This window comes from Meles meles, chromosome 8 (assembly GCF_922984935.1).
Source record: "Meles meles chromosome 8, mMelMel3.1 paternal haplotype, whole genome shotgun sequence".
Lineage (NCBI taxonomy): Eukaryota > Metazoa > Chordata > Mammalia > Carnivora > Mustelidae > Meles > Meles meles.
In genome coordinates, this window is record NC_060073.1 from 15,185,121 (window position 1) to 15,199,621 (window position 14,501).

The 14,501-nt window shown below is 35.8% G+C and overlaps 2 protein-coding genes across 2 annotated transcripts; both read right to left on the reverse strand.

Moving 5' to 3' along the window:
- Positions 1–3,380: 3,380 nt before the first annotated feature.
- LOC123948609 (olfactory receptor 4P4-like) lies at positions 3,381–4,331 on the reverse strand. Its single transcript, XM_046015811.1, has one exon. It carries the CDS (start codon positions 4,329–4,331, stop codon positions 3,381–3,383), a length of 951 nt encoding a protein of 316 aa, XP_045871767.1.
- A 9,025-nt stretch (positions 4,332–13,356) lies between these two features.
- LOC123948611 (olfactory receptor 4P4-like) lies at positions 13,357–14,283 on the reverse strand. The gene has a single exon (XM_046015812.1). It carries the CDS (start codon positions 14,281–14,283, stop codon positions 13,357–13,359), a length of 927 nt encoding a protein of 308 aa, XP_045871768.1.
- Between the last annotated feature and the right edge of the window lie 218 nt (positions 14,284–14,501).

Below are 14,501 nucleotides of genomic sequence, written 5' to 3' on the forward strand. Positions count from 1 at the left end.
CCATATAGTTTGGCTCCATAGAGCCAAGAAGGGATTCCACTCTGGATCCAATCAGACAAGACATCTCAAAAAGCGTCTGGGTAGCAAAGATGAGTAGGCTGAAAGCATGCTGTTTTAACTGGTTTGGCATTCAATATATATGATCAAGGAGTAAACCACAGCTACCTGTCCGTGGAAAGTTAGAAAATATAAATCCTTCAAAATTAAGGATTTTTTCAAAGTAAAAGATTTTTTATTTACTATCTAAATTCAGGTTTAAAATAACCTGAAAATAATACCTGACATGAACTATAGAACAGATTTTTTGGGGTAGATAGATGATGATGATGATACATAATAGATAATAGGAAGACAGATAGATGAGAGAGTGAGTAAGTGAGAGGAGGGGAAGAGGGAATGGAACATGTAAGCAGTTCTCTGATGGAATTTAATGGAAAGAAGAACATCTTTGGAGAAGTTGGATTAACTCACCCAGTTGTGGGTTTGGCTGGAATTTTTTGTTTGTTTGTTTTAAAGCAGACATTTCTCAGTTGTATCTAGTCTGAAAAGCTCATCTGACTCCATCGTCTACTCTTTCTTTTATATATGTTACTATCAAGAGTGAAATCTTTAATCTGTTTTTTTAAACTATTTTATTTTTTCAGTATTCCAAGATTCATTGTTTATGCATCACACCCAGTGCTCCATGCAGTATGTGCCCTCCTTAATACCCACTACCAGGCTCAAAGACTTCTTTCTTGCTGGAAAGCTTGAAACAAAACAAAACAAAACAAAACAAAACAAACAAACAAACAAAAAAAACTTTGACATTTGTTATCAGTTTATATAAAAATTCTCTTTCATTACAGAACTACTTCACTCCCCTTCTAGGTTCGGGTTTGATATTTAGAGACGTTAACCTCTGAATTTCAGTTTACTCATCTGTAAAATAAAGCAGATAATTAGATCATTAATTCAAAATTGTAGTTTTGGAGTATTTTTTAAGAAAAAAAATCCTCACAAATACCTTGCATTGATTGAAATCATGTTTTATAAAGTTATTTAAACATGTATGAAATAAAATATTTTTAAAAAATGGGACAGCTAGGTGGCTGGCTCAGTCGGTTAAGCATCTGCCTTCAGCTCAAGTCCCACATTGGGGTTCTTTACTCAGCAGGGAGCCTGCTTCTCCCTCTGTCTGCCACTCACCCTGTTTGTGCTCTCTCTCTCTCTGCCAAATAAATAAAATCTTTAAAAAAATGAATAAACATGAATTGACAGAAGTCACAAAAATTTTATGCTTATCATTCTAAAATAAAAATGTCAAAGTATAAAATGAAATATTTATGTTAAAATTTTAATTTGAATGTTTCACAGAAATTAATGTGCAGATGCTAAGCATGATAACAAAAATAAAAATTTATTCTGAGCAGTTTCCTTTCCTAGAACAATACTCATTTCCTTTTTTTTTTTTTTTTTTCCATTTCCCCTTACCATTACCTTATGAGGTAGTTACTATTACCTGCAATGTACAGAGGGAAAAAAAGAGGAGGAAAGTGTAGTTACCTTTCCAGGATCCCTCAAGTAGGAAGATATTTTTCATCTACCTGCTTAATTATCAGCTGTTATGAACATAATTTTTTTGAGCATTAGGAGAAATCATTTGAATTTTAACTATCATCTCTATTATTAGTTTATTTTGCTATAGCAGTGATATATAATCAAAAATCATTTCATCAGATAATAAGTTTAAGAGTTTAACCCAAAATCAAGTTTTAAAAATAAAGCATTTGTTAATTTTCTCACTGTTTCAAGAGTTACCTTTAGGGACACCTGGGTGGCTCAGTCAGTTAAAGCTTCTGCCTTTGGCTCAGGTCATGATCCCAGGGTCCTGAGATCCAGCCTGGCAATTGGGCTCTTCGCTCATCAGGGAGCCTGCTTCCCTTCCTCTCTCTCTCTCTGCCTCCTTCCTACTTGTGATGTCTCTCTCTCTCAGTCAAATAAATAAATAAAATCTTAAAAAAAAAAAAAAGAGTTACCTTCAATGAACTGGTGTGAACTGACAAGTATCATGATGTAGACTGTATAACGATTACACTAAAGATTCATTTAGGTTATCAACTGCTCTAGTAACAATTCTCTTGAATTTTTAATACATTTACAAACATGCCCCTTATAAAGACAATTCTCCAATCATATTTTCTATTTGAACTTCTTTAAAACTTCTCTTTACACACTGTGTCATGACCTTTTCTTGCTGCTCCCCCTATATATCCATTCACATATTGGTTCTAGGTTCATTTCCCTCCATAACCCGTGCAATATAATGCCTTGCTCCATTCCATCATATTCGTTTCATGATGTGCAATGAGCCCACTGTCACTGAGTACAACTATTTGAAAACTTTTTCAATTCTGCAGGCATCTATAGATACCTAGATGTACAGATGTATAGACGTTCTCTAGAAATTGGAAATTTCTAGTTTTCATCTTGATGGGAATGGAAAAAATAAATTGAAGCATAGTTTAGGGCAGGTAGTTTCAACACTGGCACCTCTATTTTCTTTTTACAATCACATTGGCTAAAAGTAATGGGAAGTGGAGATCCTATAATCTAACTGCCACTAACCTTTCTATGGGCATCCACACTTCTCAGACATTTAAGAGTAACCAAACTTCCTACTCTCCAGATGCCGTCTCATTTTATGTCTGTTGAGTCAGCACAATTGTCAGTGCACCCTCATTTTACACCCAGACAAGGTTCAGTTTGGAGAATGAATTATACGGATATCCTTTTTATTACCAATACCACTTTTTCATTACCATTTTACAGCCAATATTTCTATTATTTTTGAAATGCTGTGATTTTGAAATGACTATGTAAGTTACTTTAGAAAAACCCTTCCCACTTTTATACAACCATATTTCATACAGTGTTTTTTAATGCTAAGACCCTATTTAAATAATTTTTGCTTTTTAAATTGTTGCAGTGAATATGGAAACTCATGAACTGAGTGCAAAACATGAATTTGAGTTTCTGACACTCCTTTCTGGAAGAAAGCAGCAAGGACACTTTATGTCTGGGATGATTAATACGAATGCCAGCTTATGTACATATGAAGATTCATTCACGAATCCGAGGCATAGGGAGAATAAAGGGGGACCTCTAGTTAGTAACTTGAGGATAAAATCCAAAGGAAAAAATATATCAAAGAAAAATGTAGCAGAACTTGAACAAGAAAATGATAACTCAGGTTACTAGGGGAAAATGTGAATAGGAAAAAAATCAATAAATAAAGAAGAAAATACTTCAAGATAAATTATTATATTAATACAATGACACCAATTTCTATGCTTATTTTTCTTACAGCAAAGTTCATGGTTTTTCAAGTATAGTAACTGTCATCTAAGGAAGTTAATGATTTGCCTTCCACTCAAACACAGTTTCTGGCACCACACTTTTCTCAAGGTATTCTTCATCTCCGTGTTTCTGAATGTGTAGATCAGAGGGTTGAACATGGGGGCAATGATGGTGTAGAAAAGAGCAAACACTTTGTCTTCTGGAAAAGTCGTAGCCGGTCGAATGTAAATGAAGAGAACAGGCACAAAGAACAGAACCACAACTGTGACATGGGAACTGCAAGTGGAAAGAGCTTTGGAGCGGCTCTCTGCAGGGTAAGCCCTAAGGGTATATAATATCAGTAAGTAAGACAGCACCAAGACCACAAATGTCACCAAACCCATCATGCCTGAATTGGCAACCACGAGGATCCCAACTCTATAGGTATCTGTGCAGGCCAGTTTCAGCAAAGGGTACACATCACAAAAGTAGTGATCTATTTCATTGGGGCCACAGAAAGGTAAATTGATGGTAAGGAGACATTGGACGAAAGAATGCAGAAATGCCCCAGTACAGCTAGCAATGACAATGGCATAACACCTCCACCTGTTCATGATGGCGGCGTAGTGCAGGGGCTTGCAGATGGCTAGGTAGCGGTCATAGGCCATCCCTGTGAGGATGAAGACTTCAATCCCCCCAAAGAAGTGCATGACAAAAAGCTGTGTCATACAGCTGGTGTAAGAAATTATGTTACTTTCTGCCAGCAAGTCAGTGACTAACTTGGGTGTCACTGTTGAAGTATAACACAGATCTGAGAGGGCAAGTTTATTGAGGAAGAAATACATGGGTTGGTCAATGAGCTGACTGCATGTGATCGAAATCATTAGGAGCACGTTTCCCATCCAAATACCTATGTAACAAAATAAGAAGAGTAGAAAGCACAAGTGTCTAATCCTCTTATTCTGGGAAAGTCCCAACAGAACAAATTCAGTGATGTTGTTAATATTTTCCATGGTCTAACGCAGTTAAGTCTCAAAGGTTTGCCTGGGTGGGGGGAGAAATGACAAGTCAGTGTGAGAAATACTGAACAAAGTACAGTGTGAATTAGAGGGAGTGTTGTAAAAATAAATTCATTTATTTAATTGACTTCCTATAGTATATTTTATAGTAATTCTAAGCTTTGTATGGACACATTACCATACAGTGTAACAGATCAGGCAATTTTGTAGAGTGAAACAGAATACTATTAATAGTCACACTTCCTCAGGATCCTAAACAAAGATGTGCAGTCATCTTATGTAGGGCTTGCAAAGGAAAGCTTTTTGAGGAGGCACTTATTTTCCTGGAGTACTTCACCTGCTTGATAGGTTGAAATAGTCAGACTTGGGTGCCTGGGTGGCTCAGTCTTTAAGTCTCTGCCTTTGGCTCAAGTCATGATCCCACGGTCCTGAGATCAAGTCCCGCATCCAGCTCCCTGCTCAGTGGGAAGCCTGCTTCTCCCTCTCCCACACCCCCTGCTTGTGTTCCCTCTCTCACTGTCAAAAAAAAAAAAAAAAAATAGCCAGGCTTAGATCCAGGTAAGTGAGAGGAACTGTGAAATTGCAAGGTACCCTCTTGTCTTTATTTAACATTCCATTTTTTGTTGTTGTTGAATCACTAAATTCTACACCTCAAACTAATATTACACATATATTAACTATCTAGAATTAAAAAAAAAAACTTGTAAAAATAGATAAATAAAATTCAATTTTATGGTGGAATTTGCATTTTTTAAATATTGCATAAAAATCTTACTGTCTTCATTATTGAATTGTTTACACACAAGGTGAGTAACCCATTTATCCCACTCTAGTCCTGACCCCCGCTTGAAACCACTTAGTATTTACCAACATTATAGAGGGCAATAATGAAAATATGATAGTAGCTAAAGCTTAAGCGGCTGTGACATTTCTTTTGACTTAAATAGATGTATAAAATAATTAATTTAATTAATTAAATACTTAATATTGAGAGTTAAAGACTTTCTGCAGGACTAAGCTAGAGCAATACATAAAGTGACAAATGGCACATGCTTGAGACACATTGGATTTCAGTCACTGCTTTTTAAATAAATAAAAAAAATACAAGTAGCAAAATTTCATTAATTAACAAGCAGGATAGTTTGAAACTCTTTTTGTCTCTTGCTCTTTCTCTCATGTTAACTAGATCCCATACTGGCAAGATAGGCAAATATTTCACTGACTTCCCTTATTTCCCTCAGCTGAATATTCTTCTTGGTAGTTCTCCAAAGTATCATCAGATACCCAAAGAATTCATAATCATGCTATTTAAATTAGAACATTTTCAGCACCTTCACATTATTTACAATGTCTCCTTTGCTAATATTAAAGTTACCAAATTTGAGATTTATAAGATCCTGATTTCATGTCTGTGTGATTTAATGAGAGAACTTTTCAGAAGCTACAAGGACTAATTCCACTATTAAGGATGGCACCGAGTGGGGTGCATAAACAATGAACCTTGGAACACTGAAAAAATAAAATAAAATCAAGATGTTAAAAAAAAAAATTCTGGCACAAGGCAAATTCATGAGCTATAACTATAGTCAGGTTCCTTTACGTCCTCCCAGCCCCTTCTTTCCCTATTCTGGTAACTAAAATAACACCTTAATAAGCCCTGAAAAATATTGAATAAATAAATTTAAAAAGCCACCCCTTTTGTTTACCTCCAGGAAGACTTCTTTTTGGCTCTTTAAACCTACGGAAATCTTTCTCATTTGAACCTCCCTGAAATACTTCCATTTATTTCATTATTAACATTTAAATTTGAACACCCAGGAAATTAGTTTTCATTTAATTGGTTTAAGGCAGCTCCTCAGACAGTGGTTACGCCTTATATTCTTCTTTCCCTTAAAGATTTGGTATTATAGTAAGCAGATAAACTTTGGATTCACACAAAAGACCAGGATAGCGATGGGGCCATATAGTCTGGAGTAAGGTGATTAATTTGTCTGACAATCACTTTCTCCCTTTTTAACATGGGCATTCCCAACATTGATATTCCATAGTTGTGTGTGTCAAATAATATGGTGCAAAGTGTACAATCGGTCTTTTTCACATTGTTTTTCCTCATATCATTATGTATAAATTAGGTACCCCATATATAAAATAGAAAATAAGCAAAAGTACACTAAAATGTTAATAAATAAAAATGCAGACTATTAAATTTATATCAAATAGGTTGCTATTATCAGCAGTCTTGCACAGACATGAGAGAAATAATGATAATATCTAATACTATTTAGTGCTCACCATCCTCTGCAGACAGTTCTAAATCTTCTACATGTATTAAATTGTGACTCTTAAAGGTCCCAATGATTCTTTTATTATCTCTACTTTGCAAAAAGAAAACCAAGTCTCTTTACAATTTGGATAAAATACTGATGTTCTAAACACTAATTTTAGGCATATTTTAATTATTTTTTATTACCTGATACTGATAAATTTGGTTGGCAAGTCCAGATTATTCTTAGAATTATTCTAGGGGCATATTACCTTTCTTTGTTTTTTCTTTCTGTAACCAAATTGCCTCTCCCCAAGTCAAGGTCCAGCTAAATCTTTGCCAACAGCTTCAGAGTTTTCTCTCAGCACCAGTACCCAGGCTTGACTGAGCTAATTCTATTTCCTTTCTGTCTTATTGTTTGCCCTTTTCTCCTCCTTCCTTATCAGATTTGCCCCACATTGTTGTGCAGGATCCTCTGGTTGATGTTTTCCAAATCACAGCACATCATACTCTTAATTAATTACTCACTGTACTTACAGAGTAGCAAAGGACGTAGAGAAGGAACGTGTCTCTATTCTAGTGCGTTCCTTTCATTATATTTAATACGTACCTCTTTCCTCTTTATTTTTCTTTCTCCTGCTTAAAATTCAAGTTGCTCACTTGATTTATCTACCAATTCTTTTTCAGATACACCCCATATAGGCCATGAATAATAATACTACTATTTCCTTCATGAATTTCCCAAAATCATACCAAAAAAGGGTCTACTTCATTTTGACATCTGCTGAGGGACATAATATTAATCAGTCATTGAATTGTACTAATGGAATGGAAAGTTACGTTACAAAATATTTGCAAAACTTGAAGGGGGAAATGCACCTATAAAATCAACATACTCATAGATAAATATTTAATTTATTTATATAAACTTATATATATATGTGTGTGTATATATATATATATATATATACATATATATAAGCTTTTTAAAATTTGAAAGTCATGTTTGTTTACTATATGTTGGTTGGATTTTTACTTACCAGATGGTTATCTCATTAGATAAATTTCGTTATCTCTGAGTAAAAGGTGGAATCTGGTGTTTTCAATACAATCAAAATAAATGATTAATTTTGCTGCTGAAGATTAATGAATTTCACCATGAACGTAGCCCACATAAGTCCTGGTTCTGGGACTTCCCTATTGCCCTTACAAAGAGAAGCATTCTCTCTTGATTTTTTATACTAAAGGGAAATAAAAAAATCATCATTGACATTTATTTTAAAAAATGCTTTTGTTTTCTACTCAAAAGTTGTGTAGTCGTTGGTTTTAGTGTTGGAAATATATACAAGTTTTCTGTTTAATTTCCAAGTGTCATTTAAAGTACATTACCTGGGAGAATATAACCCCAAACCTCCCTCTCACTCTTTCTATGGGATGAGACATTTCCCAAAAGAAAAGTTGGCCAATGTACAACTGAACAAGACTTAGTTCTTTTCCAGTCCTTAAAAAAATAGCTACGCCATGGTTAATAACTTTTTGTACCCTGAGGAGTTGGAACACAAACTGAGAGTTCAGTTCTATTCAATATTGATAGGACATAAATCATGTGCTTTCTGTTGAAACAGATTTTGAGGAACAGTAGGGAACAATGTCTCAGCATAGGTTAAACTAGAAAATGCCAAAGACACCAAGGCCAGGTTTTGAAGTCGGCTTTAGCGCAGAATAAATTAATTGAACAGTGGGTGGCAAACTTCTTGTGTGTTACTTCATACCCCAATGGCCCTAATTCTTCCTCCAGCCTCCACCCTGACAACCGGTTTCCACAGAGTTAACTCTGAGAGCTGGTGTAAATTTATAGCACTTCCTCCTACAAATAGCACAAGGAGGATTTTGTTCAATAACAGGTAGAAAATGTTCCCCTAAAAGAAATAAGATGTTTTGTAATCTAGGCAATCCAATTACAAAGAGATATACAGTGGAAAACACATTTAAAATACCTAGAAAGGGGCGTAAAACTGAGTGAAGCTTGCATAGTACATGATGATACCATTGACCCTTGAACAGCATGGGCCTGAACCATGAGTTGTGTTATACGTGGAGTTTTTTTCAATAAATACAGTACAGTACTATATTTTCTCTTCCTTATGAGTTTCCTACTAATTAGTTTATTTTCTTATAAAAATACAGTATATAGCACATATATCATGTACAACATACAAAATATGTGTTAATCAACTGTTCATGTTAGTGGTAAGGCTCCCAATCTACAGTAGATAATTAGTTAAGTTTGGGGCAGGGCTCAAAAGTTATACATACCCCTAATCCCCACATATTTAAGGGTCAACTGTAGATTATGAAAGATACAACTGAGAGACTTTATGATATGGGTGAACTATATGAACAAAGACTTGAGGCAGACTGAGAATGTCTAAAAATGATACATCGGTTATGATCAGGACGAGATAAGGAGAGTATGCTGATTCATTTGGGAGAGAAGGGAGGAATTTGATTGTTATGAGGGCAACCATAGTCTAAATAACATTGAAACATAGAGCTGGTTATTCCTCTCTGTAGGGAAAAAAATATTGTTAAGTGGAAAAACATATAAGTTAGTATTTTGAGAGAAAACTCTTATAATGTTTGTCTATGAAAATGTTAACCTTGTGTTTGAAAGAACATTTTTCCTATTTTCCACACAAAAAACTTACTGATTTTCTGAAAACAACATTGATGTGTTCGGATTTACAATGACCATGGAGTTTGAATGATATGACGGCAAGACACAGTTATGAGGATTGTAAAGTGGCCTGCCTTCTATTGGTGGCGTCGGTAAGCTAACATAAAGGTAGTTACTACTTGGTCTACACAACTTCAGGCAGACCATCAAGATGAGAGCTTTTTTGTTGCAGTTATGTCTCCAGAAGCCAAAACACAGACCCTGACGAAAATGAAGTCATGGGTTTGATCATAGACTGTATAGGGAACAGAAAACGCAGCCTCTGTGGTTTGTTATTTCAACAAAAGAACCACAAAAAGAAAAAATAAAATGAAACAAATCCAAGATGATGTGGTTTGGGGTTGAATGGGAGAATTCTGAGAAGCCAAGTGCCCTGAAACCTCTGCACAAACAGAATCCCCTTCCTCCATATTTCTAGAGGAGAACAGATTCTCATGGCCTGGGATGATATAATAACATCACCTGAGTTATTTCCTTGCCAAACCATGTTTATTTTAAGGTCTGATAGGCTCAAGAAATTTTGATAAAATTCCTATGAAATCATCTCCTTTCTCTCAGTCAACTCCTGTTGCTTTATAGGAAGTTGGCCAAAGAGGAAATATATGATTGTATCTGTTTATATTTAGTTCTTTCTGGCACCAAATGAAATGGAATGTGGTAGCATTAAAGCCCAAATACAAAAGCACTACAAAAGATGGGAGTTAAGGAAAATCTTGTTAACAAATCCTCAACCAGTGCATTTGATTGTCTGCTTTGTACAGACCAAGAGATAACTAGAGGCCTAAATCTACTCCAATTCATGACAGTTGTTAAATGTTTTACTTGTGTTTAGGGACTCAGTGTGAGTAGAAATTGTGACTATATGGGTAGGCCTCAGGGACAAAATATAAGTCATACGAATGCACACTACATGTTGTACACTGTGGAGGAAATTCTCAGAGGTGGTAGATGAGATGATATGTTTCATGGACCTTAGTCACCCTCTTTTCCCAGCTACCCAAGTTCTAACTCATTGGTCTAGAGCTAAAGGAGTCATGGATGGGGCACCTGGGTGGCTCAGGAAGTTAAGTATCTGACTTTTGGTTTCAGCTGAGGTCATGGTCTCAGGATTGTGACATCAAACCTGACATTTGGATCTACTCTCTGTGTGGAATCTGCTTGAAAATCTTTTGCCCTCTCCCGCCAACCCTCCCCTGCCTACTCTAAAATAAATTAATAAATAATCTTCAAAAAAAATAGAACATAAATCAAGTGGTCAAGGTGGTTTAGGAAGCATCCCTATGAAGACTATTGCTAGGGATGAACAATATGAAATTTACCTCTAAAATTTCATCTGGCTTCTGTGACTACTGAGTACCAAATGTTTGTAGTTACTATGACTGTAAGAGATAACCCTAAATTTTGTGCATAAAACAACTAATTTACTGTGCATTTGGGTTCTGTGGATCAGGAATTTAGACACAGTGAGGACGGTTTGTCTATGCCACATAACGTTTGAGGTCTCAACTGAAAAAATACAAAGACTGGGAATGCCCACTAGCTAGCAACTGAAATTATCTGGGGTCATCTTGACTTACATGTGTGGTGGTTGCCACTGGTTGTGGGCCCAGACATCAGATGAACTGTTTGCCATAAAATTCTATATCTGGCCTCTGCATATGGTCCCTCCATACGGACCAGTTAGGAAATACTGCTGTGGCCATAATTGGCCACTTTCTGTAACACCAGCATTGAACCTCAACATATACACTCCTCGAGTCCACTCACTCCTATGGTAGCAAGTTGATTATAATCACTGGAAACATTTCATCATGGAGGAAACCAAATTTGTCTTCACAGAAATAGACACTTATTCTGGATATAGATTTGTCTTTCCTGCTTATAATACTTGTACCAGCAGCACAAAGCATTGACTTAAGGAATGCCTTATTCACCATCATACTATTTCACTTAGAATTGATTCTGATCCAGTAATGTATTTCTTCCAGTAAAGAAGTTTGGTAGTGGACATACACACTAAAATTCATTGATCCTATCACATACTCTGTTCTAGGCTGAATTGAGTTCCTGAAAATTCATATATTGAATACTTAGATCCAAGTAACTCAGAAGCTGACTATTTAGAGATAGGGCCATTAAAGGGGCAATTAAGTTAAAATGAGGCCTTTAGAGTAGGCTCTAATCCAATGGGGTAGGCATCCTTATAAGAAAAAATTTGGACACACAGAAAAAACATCAGGAATGTATATTCACAGAGAAGACCATGTGAGGACATATGGAGAAGGCAGCCTTCTGTTAAGCCAAGGAGACAGACCTTTGAAGAAACTAAACCTGTCAGTACTCTAACCATGGTCTTTCAGACCCCAGAAGTGACAGAAATATATGTTTTGTTGTTTAAGACATCCTATCTATGGTATTATTTTATGGCAGCCTTAGTGAACTCATTCATACCCCATTTATCTTAGGTAACTGATTACATACAATGAAGAAATGGCTTACCGAACAGACCGCCAATCAAAATATAGCACCCTGAAAAGCTTGAGTTATATTTTCAAGGATGTGTTGACCAACAGATGAGTATATTTCTCCCATAGCCAACATAAACAGTTATAGATCCTATGGAATTGAAAGATGTACATGCAAGTACCTCCTTTATTATTATACTAAAGTCCTTTATAGTTCTGCTTCCTGTACCAACAGTTTTCAACTTCTCTGCCTTTTAGGTTTTAGTTATAGATGTTATGGTTTCATGAGGGACCATAACAACTATTTTATTAAACTGGAAATTGAAGTTGCCACCTGGACACCATTTGGTGTCTTCATGCCTTTATTAAACTGAAAGATAAAAAGGGACTGGAGGAATTGGTATTGATGATGAGATGAGATGAGATGAGATCTGTTTGTTTTACATAATGGGACATGAATGATCACTATTTGGAATCCAGGCCTTCTCTTAAAAATTCTAGAACTAATAGTAAATGTTAATTTAAAAAAAAAAAGAAAGAAAGAAAAAAAACCCGACAGGACCATTAAAGATTCAGAATGTCAAGAATGAAGATTTGGTACACATTGTAGATAATGAACCTCAATAATAAAGGTTAACCTTAAATCAAAGGGAAGAGTGAGTAGGCAGTGCAAGAAAAAAAGGTATAAACATTACCTAAAATCTCATGATCAATTATAGAAACAAAGACCCTTATAGAAATGTAAAAGTATATTGAGTAATTTTAAAGCCTGTTCTTAATTTTACAGATTTTTCAGGAGTGATTATATCCTGAAGCAGAAGAAAACTAAGATAAAATTAACTTTGTCCAAATGTTGAGGATATTATCCTTCCTCTGTGGAAGGGAAACAGTGAGATGAGGTTCAAATATCATATAGAAGAGTGCTTATGAATGCTGAATAGCTCACGTACCTATTACTATCAGCTCAAAAACCTACTTTATTTGCTCTCCTCTGAGATGTTAAAATTAAAATCTACCTATATTTCTAATCATACAATTTCCTATCATTTCTATCAATTGGAGTGCACACTGTAATGATAGTAGAAGTCAAGAGGAGGAGAAAGAAGACTTCATTACATGTTCAACACAAAGTATCAAACTGAGGATTAATTGAGACTAGTATGTGAGGATATTAGAAACAAAATGAAATGAAAAAATAAGTGAAAATTGTCCAATCATCAATAATATTATAATAGCTGTTTATGGTGACAGATGATAATTAGACTTATTGTGAAGATAATTTCAAAGTGTATAAAATATTGAATTACTGTGATGTATACCTGAAGTGGACAGGATGTTGTATGTCAATAATAACTCAATAAAAAAGAAGAAAAAAACACCTTTAAAAATAATAAATTTATCCAGTCAGGAGAGTTCTGAGGAAATGCCAAAGATTCTGATCTCCAACCTGTGGTTGACTTTCACAGTCATGATATACTCTTTGTATGTCATTTCTTCTTTATTCTAAGACTCAAAATAGAACCCTTTTTTATTCTAGAATGCTTTTAATACAAGTTACTTCCCTTCCCAAAACAAATGATGATACCACATTTTCTTCATGGCATTCTTCATCTCCATGTTTCTCAGTGTGTAGATCAGAGGGTTGAACATGGGGGCAATGATGGTGTAGAAAAGAGCAAACACTTTATCTTCTGGGAAAGTTGTGGCTGGCCGAATGTAAATGAAGAGAACAGGAACAAAGAACAGAACCACAACTGTGATGTGGGAACTGCAAGTGGAAAGCGCTTTGGAGCGGCTCTCTGCAGGGTAAGCCCTAAGGGTGTATAATATCAGAAAATAGGACACCATCAAAATCACAAAAGTCATCAGAGCAATCAGTCCTGAATTAACAACGACCAAGAGACCAATTCTGTATGTGTCCGTGCAGGCCAGCTTCAGTAAAGGATACACGTCGCAGAAGTAGTGATCTATCTCATTGGGGCCACAGAAGGGTAGGAAGATGGTGAGGAGGAACTGACTGGCAGAGTGGATTAAAGCCCCAGTACAGCAGGCTGTGATGATTGTGTGACACCTCTCTCTGCTCATGATGACGGTGTAGTGCAGGGGCTTACAGATGGCCACGTAGCGGTCATAGGCCATCCCTGTGAGGATGAAGATCTCCACACCTCCAAGAAAGTGCAGGATAAAAAGCTGTGTCATGCAGTTACTGTAGGAAATGATCTTCCTTTCTGCCAGTAAATCAGACATTAGTTTAGGTGTCACAGTTGAGGTGTAGCAAAGGTCGGAGAGTGAGAGGCAATTAAGGAAGAAATACATGGGTTGGTTCATTAGTGGACTGCACATGACAGAAATTATTATGAGCAAGTTTCCCACCCAAATAGCAACATAGCAAAATAAAAATAATACAAAGCAGAGGATTTCAATGTTCTTGTTTTGAGAGAGTCCCAAGAGAATAAACACAGTGACGTTATTATTTTCCATGATCCAGTGCCATAAACATGCTTAACAGTCTCCTGAAAAGACATAATGTACAAGTCAGTGTAGAACATGTGCATGGAGAATATAGATGATGACCCTGACATCATGAAGCTCTATTTAATGGATATACCAGCAGCATTTTAGAAAATAAAATCTGATATTTAATATTTTTTCTGATTAGTCTCGTGATGATTTCTCTTAAGTCAGTTTTCTAGAACATT

Coding starts and splice junctions, on each gene's coding strand:
- LOC123948609 (XM_046015811.1), bottom strand. CDS start 4,331: ATGGAAAATATTAACAACATCACTGAATTTGTTCTGTTGGGACTTTCC.
- LOC123948611 (XM_046015812.1), bottom strand. CDS start 14,283: ATGGAAAATAATAACGTCACTGTGTTTATTCTCTTGGGACTCTCTCAA.